This window comes from Diachasma alloeum, unplaced genomic scaffold (genome assembly GCF_001412515.2).
Source record: "Diachasma alloeum isolate Michigan unplaced genomic scaffold, Dall2.0 Dall_scaffold_00391, whole genome shotgun sequence".
Lineage (NCBI taxonomy): Eukaryota > Metazoa > Arthropoda > Insecta > Hymenoptera > Braconidae > Diachasma > Diachasma alloeum.
This window is the reverse complement of record NW_021680530.1, coordinates 596,678-623,846: the sequence shown is the minus strand read 5'-3', so window position 1 is coordinate 623,846 and position 27,169 is coordinate 596,678. Positions and strand designations below refer to the sequence as shown.

Below are 27,169 nucleotides of genomic sequence, written 5' to 3'. Positions count from 1 at the left end.
ACGAGAATGAAATTGATGAAAACAATAAATAACAGCATCAAACGAAACACTAATACCAATTCTGATTGATCATCGTTGGGAAAGAATTGGTTTCACCGTGAAAAATATCGACATTTCCTCTTCAAGATTATTCCCATCTAATCGTAAATTGCGTAATTGGGCACTTCGGGGAGTGCTAAAGTGTGCGGAAAAATAAATGATAAGTTGCATGAATACCGGATGATTGACCATGCATAACCCAATTGCCTCCAGGATATCCATTCAGCATCACTTCATCCACTTTACCATCTTTCTCTTCGGTAAGTGGAGGAAGCGGAAAGAAATGACGATTCAATGTAGATCGGATGCTAAACTGTATCCCGCATTTTTCATTTTCACACTGTAAAAAGTGTCTAGTGTTTTTTTTTTTAATAAAATGATTAGACCACATCATCTCCCGAGTTTTGAACCCGGGAACTTGAGCATGTGAAGCAACGAACTTACTTAGTCCCCCNAAAAAAAAAAAAAAAAAAAAAAAAAAAAAAAAAAAAAAAAAAAAAAAAAAAAAAAAAAAAAAAAAAAAAAAAAAAAAAAAAAAACTTGTCTTCAGGATATTCAACACAAAAATGTGTCTTATGGGATAGCGTTCAATCATATGATAAATTTATGATAGTCATGTGACATCATATTTTTTTTCGGTCATAATTTGAGTTGCCTGACATTGTTGCAGCTATTTAGATGGAATATGACACTGTAAAAAGTGTCTAGTATCTTTTTTGTTTAATGAAGTGATTAGAGCGCACCATCTCCCGAGTTTTGAACCCGGGAACTCGAGCATGTGAACCAACGAAGTTACTCCCCTNAAAAAAAAAAAAAAAAAAAAAAAAAAAAAAAAAAAAAAAAAAAAAAAAAAAAAAAAAAAAAAAAAAAAAAAAACCGTGTCTTTAAGATATTTAATACAAAAATGTGTCCAATCAGATGATAAATTTATGATAGTCATGTGACATCATATTTTTTTTGGTCATAATTTGAGTTGTTTGAGGTTGTCGCAGCTATTTACATGGAACATGACGGTCACATAGAATTTGTATTTAAAAAATGTCATAAAATTAGCCATTATCATTTTTCGAAAAATCTTAATGTGATAGTGTCTTAATGTGTTAATGTTTGAATTTGAGACACTGAAGATGACAAATTTGGGGGCACAACCGCCTCAAAAAATGGCACAACAGTGTCCTAATTTCAGAAACAAGTTTTTCTAGTGCATCGGATATTCATGCTCAATATCGGGTGAAATAGTGAGGGATCATTCACCTTTCGAGCAGCGGATCCTCGACGTCGTCCTCCTTTGCACCTCCGCTGGAGTCCAGGCAGCCTACGTTGCGGGGCCAATCGCAGGTTTGTAACTCATGGCTGACATGCAGAAAGATGAAATTTTAAAAAATTGTCAAGGATTTAAGACAAATAATTTTTAAAAAATATGCTTTCAGAAATAATAAAATCATTTTATTTCTTCAACTCAGAAAACAATTTTTTTTCCCTGAACCCCCGAATGTCTATGAAATTTCAGTCCTCTTCCAGTAGTGTGGAATCTTAAAACGATGAAATCGAAGAAAGCCTCCAGTGAATTAAATTTTTAAATGAAAAAATCACAATAAATGAACTCGCAATTCCAAAGTTGGAAATTTTCCAACTCCAGAAAAATTGAGTGTGTCAAATACTCGAAAATGTCAACATAAAGGGACCGACGCACAATAATGTTGCGATCGAATGTGGGCAACGTAATTGACACGAGTCCTCGTCTCAAACGCATTACAATATTCCGGTTTAAAGGAGAGCGGGCGGGATAATCTAGATCTCTGGTTCCGCGTGCCTCCGGGCGCCCCGCGATCAATCACAAATGAGTGACCTTGCTTTCTTCGCCTCGCATATTCCATCGTTTATCGATTAAAAAAAAAATGGCGAAACGAACAAAGAGGAAAAGGATTCAGACTCGCGAACCCGGAGATTTTGCAACGTTATAAAAAGTTACTTTGTGCGTGGGATCTGGCACAATCGATAATGTCATATGTCAAGTCTATTATCATTATGGAAATTATTATCCTACTTAGTTTTTCCTGTTTATTTTTTCTAAATTCGTGTGAGGTAATTGGGGCGCTTGGAGTGATAGATAATTCACGTTTGATCAATGGGGTGAGTTTTTTTGTAAATCTCATTCGCAGAGGATGGCAGAACGGTGGGAGATCAATTATTAATTGATTCATGTCACGACGACTAAACAAAACGATGAGAGAAATTTTTGGAGAGGGAAATACAAAATTTTAAGAAAATTTGAATTTTCAGTTAAATATAAATAAATAAATGAATACATAAAAAAATTAAAAAAGATGAAATATTTATGAATTTAATGAATGAATAATTATTAATTGTAAATAATTATGAACTATAATAAACAATAATATAATAAATTAATTATAATAAACAATAAATAATAATAATTATAATTAAATAATAATTATTATTAATGATTAATGATTATTAATTTTATTGATGTTTAATAATTATTAATTGTAAATTATTATGAATTATAATAAACAATAATATAATGAATTAATTATAATAAATTAATTATTATTATTGTTGATTATTTATTATAAATAATTATAATTATTATTATTTATTGTTTATTATAATTATTTATAATAAATAATAAACAAAAAATAATAATAATTGTAATTAAATAATAATTATTATTAATGATTATTAATTTTATTGATGTTTAATAAATTTGTTTATGAAATTGTCAATTGAAAATAATCTGAATGGAATTAAATAAACTAAAATCCACGAATTCTTGGTTTTGAAAATCTCCAAGGGTCATTGAATGCAGAATAATAATGGAATGGCATTCCACCACGGAGCGAATATTTTCCCTTATAATGCTCTCGCTGGAGCGATATATCTCACGGTTTCTGTGTGTGCAGTGCAAACAATACATGGGAAACTGATTCTTTAATGCGCGGTATATTATTGCCATGGTGCAGCGGTACACTTCACGCTGGAATTTATGTACGATGGCCGAGTGCGCTAACAATTTTTAACACGTGTATTCACTTTCGCCGGCAGCATTAAGTCCACATTAAATCGTAATTTTCCATTTTTATTATTATTATCATCTGAATTTTCGTTTGAATGCTAGGAATTCGAAAGTTACGTTGTAATTATTATAATTATTAATTGTTAATTGATATTATTTATTAATAGCAGTGAATATTGACTAATGAACGAACTCTACTTTAAATTAATCGAGTTAAATTATTTTATATTATGATTTTTTATTTTATTATTATAGTTAGGTTAAAGTTATTTAATAATTGAATGTTTAGGAGATTACATTAAGTAAAGAGGAATAATTGCAGAGAAATGTCCGCATTAAATCGTAATTGTCATTTAAATTGGGAATTTTTAATTTACGTTTTAATGATAGTAATTATTAATTATTAATTAATATCAATCGATTAATATTGAACGGTCTCTACTTTAAATCAATCTAATTAAATTATTTCATATCATTATTTTTTTTATTATTGTATTTAGCTTAAATTTATTCAATAATTGAATGTTTAGGAGATTAAATTAAATAAGAAGGAATAATTCCAGAGAAATGACGCATTTAAATCGAGTAAAAGGCGAATGAAGAATAAAAAAAATTGGGGAGAGGTGCTTCTTCGGTTTATTATTCAGCAAATGAATAATTAATTTTGTAGAAAATGTTTGCTGATGGCATTGCTCACCTGTACATGAGACCACCGGTGCAGGACTCGAGCAATGCACCACCGAATACACAGACGTAGTACTGAGTGCAGTCACGTGGGTGTGCGTAGTAGCCAAATTCTTCGGGACACTCGAACTCCAAGGCCGCATCGTTACGGCTTGCGCGAGGACTTCTCGGTGTGTTTCTTTGACATCCTGAAACAGAATAAATTGAAATTTCATGAAAAGTTTAGAAAAAATTTTCAGAAGATCGACATTTACTTTACTTTATTTTTCGTTTCGCTTTTTATTGCGAAAATACCTCCAAACCAATGGGTTTAGAGAAAAATGTCAGAAAAGCTTTTTTGGGGGGAATTTAATGGTCTTCAAAAAATATTTTATGGCATTTTTCGCTAAATCTACCAGTTTTGAAGATATTCACGAAAAAGTCGGCATGGAATTCTCAGTCGGGAAAAACCTGTTGGCGAATTATTTTGCAAATATCTCGGAGGTTTGGAAAAAATGTCGGAAAGTCTTCGCGAAAATCTGCGTATGAAATTTTCAGACACATTCTGTAATTTCGCTCTAGAAATAAAACATAAAAAGCGGAAGAGGAGCGTTTTAATTAAATTTTTTTTTCTGATTTCGTGTGATGTGAATTCCGTTTGCGGAGTGGACTGCATCATCGACGAGATATTTAATATGGCACTGGTGAACTCTTTTTGTTCAGTCATTTCTCAAGGAATATCACACACCAGTTTTCACTTTCGTTAAATTATAGTGTCAATTTCTCAGGACTCAGTGGGCAAAAAAATGAATACTCCACACGAAGAGAAATGACGCATTTGAATCAGATAAAATTTAAGACATTAAATAATTTATTCATCGAAAATGAATCATCTATTAGGGTCAAGAGAACGTTTACGAGAATTTAAAAAAATTATTTACTCGATAATTTTAGGTAAACTTATTCATTTGACTCGAATAAAATTTATTTAATAAATAAACAATTGCTTTAGGTATTTTTTCCATATAAAATGGAGAAATATCAGAACTTTTTATGAATTTACATGTTTTTATTACCATAATCTTAGAATTTGACAAGTACTTTCAATTTTGCTGTCAATTTGGAATTTCATTGAATTTTCCATGAAATGTTAATGTTTTTCTAACAATGTTTGTGCATATTTTCATCACATTATAATAAACCTACAATTTCATGGAATTTCGTCGTTAAAAATTCAAAATGTCACGGAAAAATCGACGAAAGTTGTAATTTTCAGTTCAATTATTCCACAAAAATTAATAGAAATCAGGACATTTGAGGTAAATATATTTACAACATTTGTGAATATCTGAGGAATGAATGGGTTTAAGAAATATCATAATTTATTCATCCAAAATAAACATTTACCCGAATTGTAAAAAATTATTTACTTGATAATTTCAGCTAAACTCATTCATTTGACTCAAATAAAATTTATTTAACAAATAAACAATTTCGTTGGGTATTCTTTTCCACACAAAATAAAAAAAAAAACTTTTTATGAATTTACATGTTTTTATTACCACAATTCCTAGAATTTCACAAGTGTTTTCAATTTTGCCATCAATTTCCTTGAAATAAATTCTATCAGACAAAATATTTCCTCTCCCCCTCATTACCATAGGCATTAGCATATAAAATCGGTGGGGGAAAAAATCTGTAACATTAGACCAGCGAAAAAAACGTGACATTTATATGACGATGGGATCGGTTTCTGCATAAATATTCTGGAAAACGTGTTCGCTCGGCCATGTCGACTGGGCGTCTGACCCAACCGGTCCCCATTTCCCTGTATCCCACCACCCTACATCTAGCACCCACGGGGCATTGGCATCTAACGTGCACCACAGAGTGAGAAAATAAAATTGAATGAAAAAAAAAAACGAGGAAAAAAGGAGATAGAGCCGATAGCATTTCCGCGGCTGGTCTGTACGGGCGTTGGGTTACGATTATATCGGCACTCTCCACACACCTTCTCTCCCTGAACTCCTCTGTGCATCGATATTGCCGGACGGTTGGATTTTCCGGCGGGGAATCACGAACGCTCATTTGGCTCGGGGTTAATTGAGGGCTTTGCCATTTTTTTTCAACGGTTTTATTCTTTTTTTTTTTCGTTGTCTTGTGGGGATCACGATATTTGAGGAAAAATTTTGGCTTTGGATTTGAATTGCGATTTTTATAACGCAGAATTTCGGGGAATATATGGATATTTAATTAGTGAATATTTAATTAGTTGGGAAGTCTGCGTAATTTGATGCTGAATATTTGTTTTGATTGAAAATTCAAATAAATTGTAATTTCACTCTTCTAAAAATAAGTATAAAGCTTCAGTTTTCTGTGAAACTCGAAATTTCATGATTTTTTCACGATTTCATAATTTTACTCGGAATGGCTACTCAACTGTCCATGAAATTTTAATGGTTTTCCGACAGTGTTTGTGCGTATTTTTATCACATTATAATGGAAAATTTCATGGAATTTCGTCGTTGAAAATAGAAAATTTTGTAGAAAAATCAGTGGACGTTGTCGATTTCAGAGGAATATATTCTTGGATATTTAATTAATTGGAAAGTCAGCGTAATTTGACGCTGAATATTTGTTTTGATTGAAAATTCAAGTAAATTGTAATTTCACTTTTCTGAAAATAGGTATAACACTTTAATTTTCGGTGAAACTCGAAATTTCATGATTTTTTCACGATTTCATAATTTTACTCGGAATGGCTACTCAACTGTCCATGAAATTTTAATGGTTTTCCGACAGTGTTTGTGCGTATTTTTATCACATTATAATGGAAAATTTCATGGAATTTCGTCGTTGAAAATAGAAAATTTTGTAGAAAAATCAGTGGACGTTGTCGATTTCAGAGGAATATATTCTTGGATATTTAATTAATTGGAAAGTCAGCGTAATTTGACGCTGAATATTTGTTTTGATTGAAAATTCAAGTAAATTGTAATTTCACTTTTCTGAAAATAGGTATAACACTTTAATTTTCGGTGAAACTCGAAATTTCATGATTTTTTCACGATTTCATAATTTTACTCGGAATGGCTACTCAACTGTCCATGAAATTTTAATGGTTTTCCGACAGTGTTTGTGCGTATTCTTATCACATTACAATGAAAAATTTCATGGAATTTCGTCGTTGAAAATTGAAAATTTTGTAGAAAAATCAGTGGACGTTGTCGATTTCAGAAGAATATATTCTTGGATATTTAATTAGTTGGGAAGTCAGCGTAATCTGACGCTGAATATTTGTTTTGATTGAAAATTCAAGTAAATTGCAAAATTCAATTGCAAAATTGTTTTTCGCAGCTAAAAAATTCTGAATTTCATTAAATTTTCCATGAAACTCCAAATTTCATGATTTGTCCACGATTTCATAATTTCACTCGAATGTTTGTGCATATTTTTATCACATTATCATGACCCTAAAATTTGATGGAATTTCGTCCGAGATTTTGTCGTTAAAAATTCAAAATTTCAAGGAAAAATCAACGAAAGCTCTAATTTTCAGTTCAATCATTCCCCAAAAATTAATAGAGATCAGGACATTTCAGGTAAATATACTCTAGGAAACTCCAAGCGCAATGTGCGCCTGAATATTCATATTCTCTCTCGAAATTCAAATAAAAGTCGGGAAATTCTCGTCTTCTCGCTGCTAAAAAAAATTTAATTCCATTCAGTTTCCCATGAAATCTCAAATTCCACAATTATTTTCCTCTCAAACAAAACAAATATCGCTCTCCCAAAAAATAGACCCAATACTTCAGCATTTCCACTGAATTTTACGGAGAAGAGAATCAAACTCGAAATTCCACGGGTTAAATCGTCGACGTTTAATTACAAGACACTTAATCGTCCTCGTAATCGGAATAATTGTGCTGGAATGAGGCCCGTTACTACCGAGAATCTTCATCGATGACGAAACCCCTGAAAATCTCGGAGAAGGAGGTCACGCGAGAGAGGATGAAGATTCGTCTTGCCACCTCAAAACTACCGTAACCCGTTCATGTTTACACAACAAACTGACCACCATTGATCGGCGATTCCATTATTTTCTCTTATCCAACCCACTCTCCGACTGCTGTTGCACAACCGATTAAATTAGTCTGATTTATAGTCTTCTCCTCCCCCCGAAAATAAGACATTTTATTTTATTCTCGTTGTATGAGCGACTCGACAGGGAAATGCCGGCTCATTGTGACGTTACAGCCGTTCAAATATGGATGAAAATCGCGGAGAATTTCTGATGAAATTCAAACTGCTGAAATTTTTTTCAGAATCGGGAAACCGGGTGAATTCGACCTTGACTTGTGGCCATTCTTCGATGAATGTCTCGGAATCTAAGAGAGATAGCAAAATTTTGCTCAAGACCTTTTTTGTAACCCTCAGTTGGCGCTACAAAAAAGGTCATGACAAAAATTTTTGTGTCTCTCTCAGATTCCGAGATATTCGTCAAAAACTGGCCAACAGTCAAAATCGACTTATTAACCCGTTTTATCGCTTCGCTACTGAATTATGATTCTTGATCTCTCAATTAACTGAAAATTCAAGTGACTGCGGGAAAACATTAATTTCACGAATAGAATTTAAACGAAATCCTCGCATTCCCATTCTTTCCACGACGAACTGTAATATTCCAGAGCAGTTGGGTCAAACCCCGCATTTTTGTCGGTTAATCTCGACTTTTGCGAGCGTGCAACGTGAATTTGTACCTTTCGACGGGGACTCAAGGTGCCCCGCTGCATTCTAAATGCACAGGGGCACATACAAACGATCGTCTGACTCTCTCTCCCACTGGTATCTCCAGTCGTTGCGCAATCGATTCGTTTGTGCCGATGAAAAGTAACCGGATTTTTGGCCAACCTTGTGCTGCACACGAACACAACCGTATAAACTCGTTTTGTTTACAAATAAAGTAACAACATGTGATACAAGGTAGCTGGGAGTTTACAAAATTCATCGGGTTTGAATTTACCGAGAAAAACTGTTCAATTAGTATCTGCCTTCAACATTCCTGTGGGGTTTTTAAACATGTCAGCCCTCGTTACCGAAATTTCGGGTTAGAGCAATCCCTGGGAATCTCTTGTAACGAAAAACCCAACGGAAGTTGCGCAGTAGACGACTGCGCTGGGAGGGAATACGATGGCCACAGTCATGTGTACATGCACTACGGATACACTATCGAGTAAATGTGCTCTCGCTGTCACTGCAATGCCCCACTGTCAATGGAAATATCTCGAAAACTATTGAGAAGTCATCGAGACATTCAGTGTGACAAATGTAGGGAATTTCATGACAAATAAAATGCTTTTCAATTCACATATCTAAGAATCGTAGTTCTCAGGATGTGGACGTTTGCGGGTAGAAGCGCCCCGCGGTGTATGCGCCCTCTCAGAAACTAAAGGTCTTAAGCTACTTACTTAAACAAATGATAAAGTCTCAAGAATTGTAAGTCGTTGAGACATGAGCAAAAGACCATTTCACTCGTCATAATAATCCCTTAATTTTTCACGCTGCATTAGTCGATGACTTCTCAATGGTTTTCGAGATATTTACCCACAGCCAGGGACTGTTATTTTGTTTTAATGTCACTGACAAAATTCAACACGACAGTGATACCAAATTGGGGAGAAACACTATCTTGTCCTTGTTATGCACAGAACCAATGGTCTCAGCCATCCAGCGGTCCACGTGACAACACCAAATGCCATTGTCGATAGTTATGTGCCCCTGACGACTACCACCCAACCACCACCCACCACAACAGCACGCCCCTTTACTGTCACTGTACAGAGGTGAGCTAAATTTATAACAAAATTATCTTCCCCTTGATTTCACGTTGATTAGAAAATTAAAGACAAAACGTAACCAATGAATCCGTCACGTCTCGTTAAACATGTAACTATCCCTTGAACGACTGAGATGAAAGAGTTTTAGATGAAAATGTCAAGACACATTTTCTATAATAAATTTAACTATTGAAAATAATAGTAAAAAATTCATTCGCGATTGCTAGGTTTTCTAGACATTTCAACTCAGTCGCGCATTTCCACCATTTTTTTTCTCTCGGCTAATTGATTTCAATTACAAATGAAGTGAAAAATCGTTTAAACAAGTGGAAAACGCGAATAGTCTGACGAGGTCAGTGGGACGCAAAGTCGTAACGACTTAACACTGGAAATACGTGACGTTGACTATTATTTCATTTACCTTCGGTGCATAGGTAATAAAGTCAGTGAAAGAGGTGTGAGGAAACCCATTCACACAAATGATTCATTAAATCACAGTTGTTCCCGCTCCCACCGCGGTTTTATAATCGATTGAGTTATCCCCGGGATTAGCGATCATTAATGAGCGAGAATCCAAGCTCTCTCGTTGATCGTAAAACCCCGAGTTGTGATCATTAACAGCTGATGGTAATGCTCGAACGGTTTTTGTGTATCGCCCCGAGAGGAACATTCGACTCGGTGATAAAACCGTTTTGGATACGCCCAGCTAGGAAGTTGCGAGTAAATGATAAATCCATTCAATTTTATTTTCCGGCATTTTTAAGTCTTCATGGTTTCCTTGATTTGTTGTCTTTCGGAGTTGGAGAGCTATAAAACAACGCTTAATGTCTGGGCATCGATCCTCGTCGTTTTACTCGGATTATGTTTTATTGTTCTCGCTGTTAAAAACGAAAATTTATGGGTTTCAATGGGTAAAATGGAAAATTGCCGGGAGACGGTTTAGGGTTGAGAGGAGCTGGTACATTTATGATAATTAGGATAGGGGAGAGTTGGGGAAACTTCCGGCTGGTTTATGCGCGACGAGTTAGTCTGGATCAATAGGTCTCGAGGTATTCAGAGGTGAAGTTTTGAATTCAAAAGTTTAGATTCGCTTTCGGAGCTCATTGTGGATAGACTCGAGATTTGGATTGTCAACCCGCCTCATCAATAAATGATGAGTAAAATATAATGATAGTTTTTAATATTATTTGGTCATTTATTGTTTATTTATTATTTTAATATTATTATTAATATTATTAATAATGATAATTAATATACATGATGAATATGATTATTAATAATAATAATGATAATAATAATAATAATATTATCATAATAATGATAATAATAATGAAATGTAATAATTATAAAACAGAAAAATCAATTATTTGAAATAATAATAATTTTTTTCAGTAAAATATAATCATAGTTTTTTTTTTTGATTAGATTGACTGAGGGAATATTCTAACACTGAAAAATGCAAAACAAGAAGCAATAGCTATTTGCAGGGTTCACAATTTTTGGTGAAAATTTGGAATTTCGGGGAAAAATTGTGAAACTGTGAATTTTAGTTTAATTATTCCGGAAAAATTGATGAAAAATTGAGGAAAATTCAGAGAAATCTTGAATTTAACGAGAGATTTCTCTGAATTTTCAGGGAATTTCGCAGTGAATATTCATTTTTATTTGATAATTCATGTAAATTGTAGACTTTACTTGAATTTTTGAGAGAAACGAATGCAATGTCATTTTCCGGGGAATTTGGATAATTTTTTCAAGAATGTGCAGTGAATAACATTTTTTGTTGAAGAAATCTGTAGGAAGGACGAGAGAAAATCGCGAATTTTCAAATTTCCCTGAATCTTTCATAAAATACAAAATTTTTTAAACACCAAAAATCCTTAAATTGACTTCACTTTTAAATCAATTGAAAATTTACAAATTCATTCAATTCTCCTGATTTTCCTGAAATACCTGAACGGAAAATTAGTTTTCCTAGATTTTTTTAGTCAAATTGTGAATTTTAAATGTCGAAATTCCTTCAACCAAAAATTCCCAACAAGTAAATCGGAAATTTTACCTAAAAAATTTTAAAAACCCATCACAGATGCCAATCTCGAGAATAAATCATCGGACTTGCTATTCTCAACACGTAAAGCCGCGTGTTATTAGTTCCGGTGTTATGATTTTCAAAGTGAAAAAATCCCCGTCCAATTTACATATAATAACATTAACGCCACGAGTGAAGAGAGATTAATGCACGTCTCGGGGATCGAGGGCGATAAAAACTGGAGCATCCTGTGGACGAGGTGTGGAAAAACCTAAGACATTTCATCGGATCTATTCACATGTCACGAGACTGAGGAGTTCACGAAAGGTCGAGGAATGAAACTCTCGTTAATTCCAGCGGGACGACCGGATGGCTAATAAAGCGTGATAACAATTGAAACTGTCTCCTGTGCTCTCACAGTGACTTTTTTTTATTCAACTCCATTTTTCGCCTTTCTCATGCGCCGTTATGGAGGCATTATTTACGAGATAGAAACACATGAGATCGGAGGAAAGTTATTACTGGGGTATTTATCCTGGGGTAGAATCACACCGGGTCGTTAAATTGTTGCGAAAATCTTTCTGTCTGGCGCCTGGGGAGAAGAAGTGATTGTGGATTTTAATTTTTCGTTTATTGTTGACGGCGCAGTGACAAAAAAAATCATGAAGGATCGAAGTTTACTCAAAATTTAGGGGAATTCGAAAAGAGAATTGCTGTATTTACGTCGAAAAATGAATGTGAAATGCAAAATTTTCCGGAATTTTTCTGATTTCTATAAATTTGTGTGGAATAATTTATATGGAATTGATACTTGAACTGAATTTTACATCGAATTGTGAATTTCTAGTGCGATTTCGAGGAATTTCTGCTGACGTTTTCCTTGATTTCCATTAATTTAATTTAAATAATTTAATAATTTTAATTTTATCCTCATATGAATGTGAGACACAAAAATTTCTTCCCAAATTTTATTTAATTCAATTTAAAAAATTAAACTATATGAATTTTCCTGATTTCTATTAAATTTACGGAATAATTCCCATGGAATTGACATTTCAGTTGAATTTTTCATCGAATTCTGAATTTTCAGTCAAATTTCAAGGAATTAATTAATTGATTTTCACAAAATAATTCGACATTCAAAATTTAATGACGAAATTCCTCGTAATTTAATCCCAAAAAATGTTGAAACTGTTCTCAACCTAAATCTCCGTGAAATAAAAATATAGAATTTAGCTCAAGACAACCCACTAACCGACAAGAATAAATCAATTGAATTAATTTTTCCCAATTAACGCAACTTCTCGCCCATTGAGGAAGACAGCTACATGTTCCAAGTTAATTAGGGAAAACAGGATAATTTGTATTCACTCAGTGTTTGATCGATGCACGTAAAGATGACGATAACGATCGGCTGTTCATCCGAGTAAATGCCCGATGAATGAATGAATCCGAGCGACGAACTTGGCTAGTCATTTGAGTGACATTGAGAGTATACCTCGAGATGAGTATCGAAATCACTTGCTCCATTGGGCTTTCAAATCACGGGAGAGGAAAGTCGGCTGATCATCTGTGCGGAGCGTCCTTGCGAATGACCTCCCAATACCAAAACAAAGCATTAATTGAAGGTAGAACGGCATTTTTTCATTCTAAAAAAGTAGAAAACTGGGATTTCATCGTTGCAGATTGCGGACTCGATGAATTTTACATTTTCTGGATTTAATTGCAATTAAAATTAAAAAATGTAGAACGAGAAAATAAGATAACAGTAAATCCCGAGATTTATTTATCACGAATTAATTGGCTCATTCAAACTTAAATTGCATTTTTGTTCGCGTTTTTATTCTCGTCAAATAAACAGTTTATTTAACGTAAATAAACGTTTGAAATTATCCCTCATTTGGAGTGAATTAACTGAGTCGTCAGGACATTTTCTTCTTCTTCAAACCAAAAAATTTTCTCCGTTAAAAAAAATGTAAAAAATAAATCAGAAGAACGAAAGATCTCCCTGAACCCCTAAACCCTTTCGTTCCCCCAAACTCCCTCTAATCCCGATGAAAAAAAAAACCCCACGAAGTGGTGGAATAAATACAGTTGCGAAGTTTGCGAGTAGAAGTGAAAGTCATGCGAATGAATCGAGCGAGACAGCTAGACTGAACTAGCCGGGAGAGACGCCTTCTTCGTGAAATAGTATTTTTCGCGGAGAGAGAAAGAGAGAAGATCATTGTGGAACTAAACTGGAGGATGAAGACAGATTGGCGGAGGGATTTTGTGGATATAAAAGAACTGACGAGTGAATGAGTGAAAGTGAACTGGAATACCAATGTGGCTTCATGTATAAAACGAGAGGGGGGCTCATGAAACTGGAGCACGGCTTGCATAATGTTGGACAGTTTGAACGGCTCAAGGCGTTCCGCGTATACACGCTTGTCCGTCTATACTCCACTGGGTGCTTGGGGTACTCGCCTCGTTCTCGTAACGTCCAATGCACTTCGATACAGTCCGCCACACACTCGAGGATTTATACGTTTTTCCGCCCGAGTGGAAGCTCTGTCGGTCGAATTTGAGCTTTGAATTTTCTGGGTTATGATTGCGATGTATTTGCAATTGATTGACCCTAGTCTGGTCACAATACGCGAGCCTGCGACGATGGTCACCTCCGCGGGGATTGCGGACGTGTTATTCAGGCGCCAGCGCTGCCGAATTCACTCTACACTGCCCGGGCGCGTCTAGCGAGGTTCCGGCAACGTCGCGTAACGCACAACTTCATTTGGCATGAGAAACACCGCGCGCTCCGGCGTTTCCCTCGTATTCAATCAAACAAAGCAACAGAAAAAGATTAACGATGCACGATAGGAGAAAATTATGTGCAAAATGACCACTCGGATTCTTGGTTTATTCGAATATTATCCCTGCATTAGGCGGCAATTAATCAGCATTCGGGCGTTGACGTAAAACTGTGTCTTTCACTCATGATCGTGAGGAAATATTTTCAAGTTGTTATGCAGAGTCCGAACGTGGTTGACGCTCGAGTGGACACGAGACGGTTTAGAAGGTGAAATTCCGTTTATTTTTTGTAAAAATAGTTCCAGGTTTTTTATAAGAGTGATGAATATATTTGGACCTAAGAAAGATGGCGAAAATTTCTGTCTGAATGAATCGCCCGACTTTTTACTGCAGTTTTTTTTTAAAATAAATAAATAATTTTTTTTAAATACATAAAATGAATAAATTGTTTTCATTAAAATAAATGAATTGAAACAATTTTTTTCTTAATGGATCTCACCCCAACAAAATTTCACTTTCCAAAAATCAATTACAAAAAAATGTGACAATTCTCCACCTCAAAAAATGCGAAACTCGTTTGAGAAAGGAGATAGCATCAAAATGTTCTTTCAAGACATAATTGACCCATTACCCCTGGTAATACCCACTTTTTATGCAAACGCGAGGCAAATACGAGAGCGGAAGGAAACATGAACAAAAAAACCACCGAAAATTGTCTCATTCTTTTGTAAAAAATCACGAGTGAAAACCCTCGGTCTCTCGTAATGAGCACAAAAATTCTACGAGGTCACGTGTTACTGCCGATCCTTTACATAAATGAACGAAAAAAAAACCACCGTTATGCAATCGAAATTTCGTGGCACGCACGCATTACACATTCTCAGGAGCCAGCGGATCGAAAAATCAAGAGGAATGAACGCCCACTGTTATCGAAATCAACGCCATTGTTCGACGCCTTGCGATTATTGGCGATGAATATATAATCTGACAGCTGATTTCTTCATTTTTAGTTTCATTATATTTTTGTGAATAGAATGGAAGATAGAAATTGGGAATTGACGCGAGAAAATAACTCGCCATCGAGACAAATCCAAAATTAACAGAGCGCGTTGTTTTTCATTAATTACCATTGACTGTCTAACCGTAAAATATGAAAAAAAAAATTTCCCTTTTCAATTGAAGTGTCTAAAAAATTACAGCAGATTTTCGAACAACATCCCCCGAAATTCATGAAGAAAGCAAATTATTTCCAACGGATGAATTATTTTGTCGCACGTCAAATGCAGTTGCGCGTTACGCGAGGTTGCCGGAAACTCGCTGAGCGCGCCCGGCCAGTGTAGAGTGAATTCGGCAGCGCTGGCGCCTAAATAATGCCGCGGCAGATCCCCGCGGAGACGATCAAGTCGCAGGCTAGCGTATGGTGACTAGACTAGGGTTAAATGCGCGTTTCAAAAGGCCAAATGCGCAATTGAATTGAAATCCCTCGTGCGGCGAACTCTCATTACACAAGGGCCCTCAATTTTTTTTACATCCTGAATAAAAAACTGACAAAAAACATTCGATCACTGGCGAATCCTAATGAGTCCCGATGAAACTAACGGAAGCAAGATTGAAACGGGACAAAATCAGGACGAACGATCCAACTCATAAGTTCAATCAATTCAACTTCAATCAATTTTTTCGTCATCAAAGTGCACTCCACGACATCTGGGCTCGGTGTCAGCCCATCCATCAATCCACTGCGCCACCCATCATTCAATTCCGACATTCCAACATTCTCCCTGTCACAACTAAATCAAAACGGCATCGATAATCAGTCCGCATTATTGCTCAACTCCCAGATCTCCATATCTAAATTTCATAACGACGCGAGGATGAAAGAAAATGAATAGTTCATCTCACAACGAAGAATGGGCAATATTCCGGGAAGAGGAAAGTATAAGTCACGATTTAGCCGTAAAATTTTTGTCTCTTCCTCTATTTAAAAAGTCATAAATTCGCCGTTATGTCGTGCACTATTCCCACGTTGTACCCACCCACAATCACAACTGTACATGGACTTTGAAATTGTAAGAGGGACGGTTAATATCCCCCGTAACGACATGGGATCGATGGCTTGTCGAAAAGTAGACAGAGGTCAATTCTATCGGCGTGTGAAAGATACCTTTCTATTAAACCGAGGGCGCTGCACGCTGATGTGCATATTTCCTTGGTATGAAGTTATTATATCCTTCGAGATAGGGTACCCCATTAAACATCGATGAGTGTGCCATGCTGTGAAGGAAGATAAATTTATTCATGTAATTTAACTGCACGATTTATGGGGAAAAATGATCAAGTTTCAAATTTCCTGGTAAATTTGTTGAAACTTGCTTGAATTTTTAATCAACTGAAGATCGATAATTTATTCACAGGAAGTTTGGGAGATGAATTAACTGAAATTCGCAGTTTCCTTTGGTCTTCCCTGAATTTTCCTGATTTCTGCTAATTTCCAGAAAATGATTGAACCAAAATTTACAATTCTCATTGATTTCCATGAAATTCTGAATTTCAGTGTAACTTAAATGTCCAAAACCCATCACTGAAATTTCATGAGCAGTCTTATTTTGTTACCACAATCGCCGAAAACGGATGCACCAAATGATTATCAACCTGAATCTCCCGCAGGCCATTGTCGCCCACCTGCAACGAATCCCCCTTATCACAGTCTACCGTCGAGGTCAGTCGGAAAAAAAAGAGGAAGGAGAAAAGAAATCCAGAGCGTCCTACCATGACAATCTTACTTCGAATCAGACAGAACGTTAGATTCAATTTCCCAACTTCTTTCACGCTGTGTCCTAAATCCAGAGGCGTTCAATGCAGATTCCGCCGGAATGAGGGACACACTGGCACCCACTGAGAGATCAATCTTCAGTTTTTTTTTTCAACTCGCTGCAAGAATGTCGAATAACGCAAACGAAATCACTGAGCGTTACGAAGGCTTTTGGTGTTGTGCCACTGAGATTGAGATTTTACGGGAGTTGGGCATTTACAAATTGAGGGAATGTTTGTTTTGTTAGTTATGTTTTGTTTGTCTCCATTGTTTTTTCATTGAGAGGATTTTTGTTCAATTGGGCAATTCAGCGGTTGAGTTTAGAGACGAAAACAAATGGATTTGTTTGAGTGGAGAAGAGTATTTACTTGATTCAACAATTAATTGATTTTATTCCTAAGCAATTGAATATTCTGACGATTTCTATCAAAGAATCTCGAATAATTTTAATTGCCTTTTATCAATCGGCCAAACCGATCGCAAGAATCAATCGTTGCCGGTAGTTATGTTTTGCTTGTCTCCATTGTTTTTTCATTGAGAGGATTTTTGTTCAATTGGGCAATTCAGCGGTTGAGTTTAGAGACGAAAACAAATGGATTTGTTTGAGTGGAGAAGAGTATTTACTTGATTCAACAATTAATTGATTTTATTCCTAAGCAATTGAATATTCTGACGATTTCTATCAAAGAATCTCGAATAATTTTAATTGCCTTTTATCAATCGGCCAAACCGATCGCAAGAATCAATCGTTGCCGGTAGTTATGTTTTGCTTGTCTCCATTGTTTTTTCATTGAGAGGATTTTTGTTCAATTGGGCAATTCAGCGGTTGAGTTTAGAGACGAAAACAAATGGATTTGTTTGAGTGGAGAAGAGTATTTACTTGATTCAACAATTAATTGATTTTATTCCTAAGCAATTGAATATTCTGACGATTTCTATCAAAGAATCTCGAATAATTTTAATTGCCTTTTATCAATCGGCCAAACCGATCGCAAGAATCAATCGTTGCCGGTAGTTATGTTTTGCTTGTCTCCATTGTTTTTTCATTGAGAGGATTTTTGTTCAATTGGGCAATTCAGCGGTTGAGTTTAGAGACGAAAACAAATGGATTTGTTTGAGTGGAGAAGAGTATTTACTTGATTCAACAATTAATTGATTTTATTCATAAGCAATTGAATATTCTGATGATTTCAATCAAGGATCTCGAATAATTTTAATTGGCTTTTATCAATCGGCCAAACCGATCGCAAGGATCAATGGTTGCCAATCTCCCCTCGAAGTGAAACGATCTCCTGCACTGAATTCATGAGGACAGCAGTCGTCACGTCACGAAACCGATCGGTCTGACTGCAGTGGTGCCCCACCACTGGGGCGTGCCCATAAATAATAATGAAAAAACTCCCTCTCACCCAACAGATCTTTCCCAAAGTAATAAACAAACCCCGGAAAGAGCTCAATCCCTGGTGATTAAACAGCCAGATTAAATTAACAACCGATTAATTCGGATTAACCCTCGTTAATCCAGCAAGAATTGAAAAATTATTCGCCAACACCCAATCACGTCTAAGAAACAGTACAAAGAGGTGTTCAGAGCAGACATGACCTCCCTGGCATTCGAACGATCCCACGATCTATCCACGAGTCACGATTGCTATCGGAAAATATCAAAAGCGTCACGCAAACACATTTGTACATTGTATGTGAGTCAGTTAAAACGGCAATGGGAATTTTGATGGACAAATAACAATCATCGGATGATTCATGGGGATGATACGTCGACAGGTCACCTTCAACGCGTCAACCACAAAGGATGGAGTAGTTAATACCGGGTATTGGGAGCTCAGGGGGTTTATTATCACGTTGAGAAAGGTGAAATCATTTTATGGATGTGACGGGAGAATAACAAAGAGCTTGAAGTTACGTAAAGATAGCGTTTGCGGTGTGTTTTTGGTAGCACTTGAATGTCGTGAGAGCACGGAGATTGGGTGAGAATGTTGGGTGCCGGAATATTACATGTTCAGGTGACACAAGGTCGGGACAACAGGCGTCAGAAATATCACATATTGAAATGACACCTGTTCAAACGTCAAAGATTGTTGATTCAAGAAAAGGAAAGGTTTATATGTGAAGTTTGACTGTCAAACAACAATTTATCATTCGTAACGTAAATGTATGGAATGAAGATGATATAATAGTGTTGAATTTTAATTGAGTGAGTGGTACACGGGAATTCCAAGGAATTTCGTCATTGAAAATTTACAAAGCTCAGAAGGGCTGTAGGGTTTAAATTTTGACCCTTACATTTTGACCCTTTATATTTTGACCCTTACATTTTGACTCTCATATTCTGACCGTTACATTTTGACCCTTTTATTTTGACCCTTACATTTTGACCTTTATAGTTTGACCCTTTATATTTTAACCCTTTTATTTTGACCCTTAGATACTGACCCTTACATTTTGAACCTTATATTTTGACCCTTATATTTTGACCTTTACATTTTGACCCTTACATTTTGACCCTTTATATTTTAACCCTTAGATATTGACCTTTATATTTTGACCCTTACATTTTGAACCTTATATTTTGACCCTTATATTTTGACCCTTACATTTTGACCCTTTATATTTTAACCCTTAGATACTGACCTTTATATTTTGACCCTTACATTTTGAACCTTATATTGTGACCCTTACATTTTAACCCTTATATTTTGACACCTTATATTTTGAACCTTATATTTTGACCCTTAAATTTTGACCCTTATATTTTGACACCTTACATTTTGAACCTTATATTTTGACCCTTACTTTCTGAATCTTATATTTTGGCATTTAAACTCATCAACCAGAATTCTCCGTTAGTCGTCAAAGAGATTTCGACAGATGTCTATAAGTGTACAAATAATCACATCAATTTTAACAACGGAATATGAGGAATTCAGGCCGAGTCATTTGTCCCTTTCCCATGCCCCCAGAATGTGACAAAGTTGGTAGAACAGAAATACCACTGTCTGAAGTTGATGACAGAATTTTCTAATATAAAATTTCTCTCTAGAAGATATTTTCGCAATAATCTACAATTCCTTATTAAATTTGATCCATAAATCGACGACCGTTTGTTGGAAATTTGAGAAATTGTTGTCGAGTGAAATTGACAAATCTTTTTCTGAATTTTAATTAAATAGTTGTTGAAATTCACCAAATAATTTTCTCCGTGCACTTTAGTGACCAGATGATGCTTCTCTACTCAAGTATCGGTCGTGCTAACGTGTTGTACAGTAAATTCATTCTGGAAATTACACAATTGCCGATGATAATAGTCTCGGCATAACAGTTATTCCCTTCTAAATAGTTCTCGGTCAGACCGCTCGTTAAATGGCGCGAGAAATATTCAGTCCGGTGGAGTGATTTTTATGTGGGAAAAATAAGTGTAACGGGGCGCGTTGGCGAGTGGCGCGGGCTGGACTCCAGGGAGAATTATTATTTTTATTCGTGAGTGTTGGTATTGCCGTTGTCCAGGTAATCTAACCTTTTGCCGTGGGCACATGGTGTCTGCTTCAGATAGGAACGTAGGTGGACTATGAGAATTTCTCAGAGTTATCGGGAAAGAGTAGCGATTTGTTTCTCAGCCCGGACCGCCTTCTTCGCCTTATTCTGAGCAGAGGGGAGTGTGTGGGCGCAGGTTGAGACCTTATGACTAAGGTATTAGAATGCAATACCGTGTTTTACGTCATTATTAATGTTTTTTTCTCGGGGGAGGGGTAAGTGAATTATTCCTGGAGGTCGGGGAATTAATTATGGAGATGTGGACACTTGACGGGTTTCTCAAATGCTCGTAAGTCAGAAATAATTTGATCAATTACGTACAATTATTTATTAACATTTCAACCGCAGGAATCGCCATCAATCATTTGAACCTTGCACTGGTAAAATAATTGAAAATATAAATTTCAGACTGAAGATGAATTAAATAATTGATAATATGGAATTGTCAATTGTTTATTGAGTAAATAATAATAAATTTCATAAAAAGAATTTTTAATTAACCAAACAATCGTCAATCTTCCTGACTAAATTATTGATTGATAATATAATTCAGAATTTGAATATTCAATTGATGATTAATTTAATAATTGAAAATTGTAGAGGAATTAACGAATTGACTAGTTCAAAATTTAAGGGTAATTCTCATTTATGATTAGACTGTTCGAAAAAAATGAAGTTTCAGGTCTCACGGAAAATTCGGTAAAATAATATGAATATTCAATGCCAAATTAGCTTGAATTTTCTGTGAAATCTGAAATTTCATGATTTTTTCCACTAAATCGCATTCAGACTCACTGTCCTGAAAATTCAAGACAAATTTCAAACTTTTGGACAGCAGGAATTTTCCGCCAAAACAGGAATACTCAATATTAAATCAGTAGTGAAGTGGTAAAAGGAGAAGTTAATTCTGACCATTGACCAGTTTTCAATCAATATCTCGGAATCTAAGGAAGACAGCAAAATGTTTGTTATAACCTTTTTTGTGGGGCTGATTGAGTGCTACAACGAATGTGGTTACGAAAATTTCGCTATCTCCCTTAGATTCGGAAATATTCCTCAAAAACTCAACTGGGAGATAAGTCGACTTATCTCCTTTCACCACTTCATTACCGAAATTAATTACAATTGATTATCAACTAATGGACAACTCCCAAGAACATTTATCCGCATTTTCCTGATTTCCATTAATTTTCATTGAATAATTAACCCAAAATGAACAGTTCCCATTGATTTTTCCATCAAATAATGAATTATCAGAGCCGAAATTCCAGTGCAACTGTCAAAAAGTCCCTCACAAAAATTAAAAATCATCATCACACTAGAATTAAATTGACTCTCTCGTCACTTCACTGAATAAAAAAGCGTAAACAAATGTCAACCATGTAATAACGGTGGCAATCCCCCCCCCCTCTCCCCAATAATTACAGAATCAAGAAATCTGATGAAAAAGAAACTGTGCCCAATCCGTCAGAATAACGGACGTTGATTATTACCTCATTAAACCTCGCAACGGGGTCCCGAATCATTAATAAAATCTCATATCGAAATATCCGTGTGCGTCTGAACGGCACGGCGATTAGCACTGGGGGCCGACGAATTCCCTCGCCTCGGGGTGTAATTTTCCTCATTCAAACAAAACACCCTGGGTACTGCCGACTCAATCGATCACAATGAGATCATTTACGTAAGTCTGGGTATTTTTGTTTTCATTTTCCCACTCGAGTGAGGCTCGCGCCCAGTTCCCATTCCACAATTTATCCCCACCATTTTGGCTCTGCACGGCTCGGCGGTATCTTGAGATCGGATCGAGTGGATGAAAGTGCTGGACGGAGTGAATTTCCAATTTTCGATTTGTAATTTCTAGTGATGAGAGCAGAAGGTGACGACTTGGAGCTCACAAAATTATTCGAGTTGATCGATTTCAAAATTTTTTTTGAACATTGCAGATGTGACAGGACCGGAGACGCTGTTAACGGCCCAATTTTTTTTGTTTAAGTTGTAACAATTCAGTAGCGAAGTGGTTAACCGGTACAAGTCGATTTTGACTATTGCCCAATTTTCAATGAATATCTCAAAATCTAAGGGAAACAGCAAAATTTTTGTCATAACCTTTTTTGTAGAGCGAATTGAGAGCTACAAAAAAGGTTATGAGAAGAATTTTGCTATTGCCCTTGGATTTTGAGATATTCATTGAAAATTGGGCAATAGTCAATATCGACTTGTACCGGTTTACCACTTCACTACTGAATTGTAAAATTCCAGTGAGTAATGAATGAACATGTTCGCGGAGAGAAATATTCTGTAAAAATTACAGAACAATTCACGTAATCCGCAATGGGGAATCGTCTTCCGGAAATTTTTATAGGAATGGAAGAGGAGAAATCTGAAAGGTTCAGTGAATTTTCAGGTTCATCACCGAACAAAGTGCGAAATTGTCACGCAATTTTTTCAGAAATTTCCCGACTTATTATGCCTCCGAAATAAAAAATTACTTAAAATCACTTCGCTCGCGGATTACGTTTCCAAACGTAATTTTTACGTTTTTTTTTCTGGTGATTTTTATTGAATTTTTCTCTCCGTGGTTTTGAATATTTATATCTCAAAAATTACGCATTTAATCCAAAAATTTCAGAAGGGCTTTATTGTTGGAAAAGAATGCTTAGTTATGTAAAAAAAATTGATCGAAAGAAGTCAATATTATTGTTGTTTTTTAAATAAACAATTAGAAAAATATGAAAAAAATTTATCTTGTGGGAAATATTGTTGAGAAATCTGTGTAAAAATTTTGTCTACTGAGATTAACTGGCTCGTGAAATATTAATTGGCATTATTCATTCGAAAGGAGAAAATATTTTTAAAATCATGGATATAACGATTGGGTCTTTAAATTATGTAGCTTTTAACCCAATGACATGCTCCAAACGTTTCTTAAAAATCTGTGTCATACATAGTTGACGGCAATTGATCGAGTTAAAAAAAAAACAGAATTCACGAGAGGACAATCAGGAAAATTGTTTCCCCTCGTTCCCAAGAGAACGTGTTGTCTCCACACGAGAAAAATGCATTTTTTTCTCACCTCGCTTCAACTCTCATTACGCAATATTCGTCAATCGACTTGTTTTTTTATCCTCCACATTGAATCGATTCAGTTATTACATTCGCCTTTCCTTTCTTCAATTTTTTATCCATCAGTTCTACTCGTTTTGTCATTGCCGGGCTCATGGGAACGCAACTCATTGGGATAAATTGTTGAAAAAAATAAATAACAGTGCGTGTGCAGACATAATCGTGCATTAGATTGAGACTCGATTTCAGTTTGTTGTTGTTGTTGAAATTTCATCTATTTTAATTTGATTTTAAGTTATAGCCATTATTTTGGATTGATCGTACAGCTGATCCAATTACTTGTGAAATCGAGCCTTGAGGGCCTCAAGGTGAACGGAATTGTTGAATCACTCATCAGAATTTTAATCATGTGATGAAAAAATTACATCGATATGAAATAGTCGCGTCACTGTTAAATCCACAAAATCGTGGGGTCGAGGGCACTAACACTAGAGAAATTAGGGATGTCGCGAGACACGAGAGAGACGAGACGAGACGGGACGAGACTGGACGAGGCGACACGAGACAAGACGAGAGGAGACGAGACTAGGCGACACGACACGAGACGAAACGAGACAAGACGAGAGGAGACGAGACAAGACGAGGCGTCACGAGACGAGACGGCACGAGGCGACACAAGACGAGATGAGAGAATTTCTCAATTCTCGACGCGACAAGAGAAGAAATTGCTCTCGTATTTCGACAATGAGACTCGTCTCATCGTCACCACTCGTCTCGCTCGTCTCGTCTCGCGACATCACTGAAAATTAGTGTCTAAATCAATTAATTAATTAAAACATGCGTCTTAAACATTCCAGATATTTTACTCGAGGATTTTTTGTTTCTTATGATGTCTCCGTTATTTTGACGTCTCATTTCGAGACATTCAATATTTCAGCAGTTATTAATAGCCATAAAAATGGAATTCTCATTTTTAACTTCTATTCTCGCCGGAAAAAGCCATCATTGACCTTCATACGAAAATGGAAAGGCAAGGCAGTTGCATTCTTATCGGCGCGTCGAAAATACACGAGTTACTCCGTGATCCGTTTATTTAATGCCACGAAAATTACAGCCACGAGACACAAGCACGCAATGTACGCATACACATCGTTCATGTATCGTTATGTTTACTTTCAATTCCGAGGCCTATAGAAAGTAACCGTAACGGTCGGTATCGTACAATGGCGCTTGGGGACTTTGATTTCATGATTACGTGCGACCGAAGATAACAGATTGATCATTGAGAAAAAATATTGCGCTAATTTCAATTGGAGGAACTTCACAAAAGAAATTTCTTTCAGAAGGTATTCGAAATTTTTTATTTAATATATAATTAATAATAATAACGTATAAATTGATATAAAATAATATAAAATTATAATAATTATAATATTAATTGTTATAATTTTATAATAATTAATAATTTGAAAAATTATTAATAATTCATAATTAATAAAAAAAACAACTGATAATCGATTTTTTTTGAAAAATTATTAATTAAATTATTATAATTATTATAATTTACAATAAACAAATTAAATAATAATAAAATAATAATTAATTGATAATTAATTATTATAAAATTATAACAATAAATATTATAATTATTATAGTTTTATATTATTTTATATTAATTTATATTTTATTATTATTAATTATATATTAAATAAAAAATATTATTAACAATTTTATCTCCAATTGAATTAAATTTCAAGCAATTTCGTCTCTAAAAATTCCCAATTTTACGGAAAACCCAATGGAAACTGTAAATTGGAGTTGAATTATTCCACGAAAATGGCTAAAAATCAAAACTTTAAACTCTCTCATTCACGTTATACCCCACTCCAGCAAGTGTCATGATTATACATATTGCTCCAGAGGCACGTAATATCTTTCCTGCAGTTGGCAAAGGGAAGCGGAAATGCAAAGAGGAGTCCGCACAACGTAAAGACTGAGATTTATAATTCACTTTCGATTCCCCCTGCCTGTGGGATTTTCACCAAAAGCAATAGCTCCCCGCCATCAACATCCGAGGCGTACACAATTCAGAAGAGGCCACGGTGTTGCGCTCTAGAAAGTACGTGAAAAAGTGTGTGTATCTCCACGGATATTAAGTGCAGTACAAAATGGCTCAAAAGTGGTGTAAATACGCTCAGAATGAAACGCGGCTGTTTGAATTTGAAGGCTTTTGAAATTTTTTAAACTGTCCGCTCGCGGGGAAAGGCTCTTCGGGGGGCTATTAGTCAGTGGCATTAACCTCCGGGTGAGCACATGTGCGTGATTAAATACTGAGATGCAATTTATGAGGATAAATGTACCGGCTGAATAGATATGAGACAATGAGAATTACTTTTTCATGAGTTTCTTTATTCCCGGAGAATTATCTCTGCGCCTACGGGACAATATTTAGATCTTCAGATAGGGGTTCGCGGGGGGAGTGATGCATCAGTGCCATCCCGAATGGACAATAAATAAAGTCGTGAGTTGAGAATGAAAGGAAGAAAACTGTGAAAAATGGGAACAGTTGGCAGAAAAACAAGGAAAATTGTATTGAAATTGTTTTGTTCTATTATTATTATTATTGTTATTAGCGTTATTATTATAATACTAATTAATAATTATTTTTGTTGATTAATGAATTGATTGAAAATTGAGTGCAATTGAAATCCTCGAAATTTCATTTTCTCTGCAACAGCATGTCTCTTCTGATTATTGAATTATCTCGGTAATGACTCGATTGAAAAGGAAATACCATAAAACATTTTTTGTTGGAAATTTTCTCACCTACAAAAAAGGTCTTATGCCATTTTGCGCTAGATCGCGAAGCTCTCGAGATAATTCCGCAGTTATAAAAAACTCTTTCGAAAAAAAATTCAAATTAATGTCTCAATATCTCCCATTGTGACGTAAAATCCAATAAAATCTCATTCTCGTAAATTAAGTAATTAAAAATTACATAAGAAACAATTCATTGTTGTAGCCAACGTGAGAGAGCAATAAATTTCCCACTGAAATAACAAAAGAACCGGTGAAATAATCTCAATAATGAATACGATGCGCGGATTAACGTATTTTACGCGATTTAAATCGCACGCTTTACATCGTAACACCAGTGAGAAGCGATAGGCGAATGCTTCCAGTACACGTGACGCTTGGAAAATTGACGCTACACCTTTCCCGGGGGTGTGTTGTATCGTGGACTTTGGTAACAAAGTACCGCCACTCGATATTAGTTGTTGTATTCGCGCTTTATTCACTTGCGTACAGATACGTGACGAGCGATACTCTATAAGGACTTGGGGGGGGGG

The 27,169-nt window shown here is 35.5% G+C and overlaps 1 protein-coding gene across 1 annotated transcript in view; it reads right to left on the bottom strand.

The window, feature by feature from the left end:
- The window catches only part of LOC107041902, a 67,293-nt gene that overhangs the window by 25,663 nt on the left and 14,461 nt on the right, over positions 1-27,169 (bottom strand). Inside the window, exons 2-3 of the mRNA XM_015262713.1 lie at positions 3,774-3,948; positions 1,294-1,392 (exon numbers count right to left, since the gene is read on the bottom strand). Coding sequence (XP_015118199.1) covers positions 1,294-1,392; positions 3,774-3,948 — 274 coding nt within the window. The remainder of the gene's footprint in view (positions 1-1,293; positions 1,393-3,773; positions 3,949-27,169) is intronic.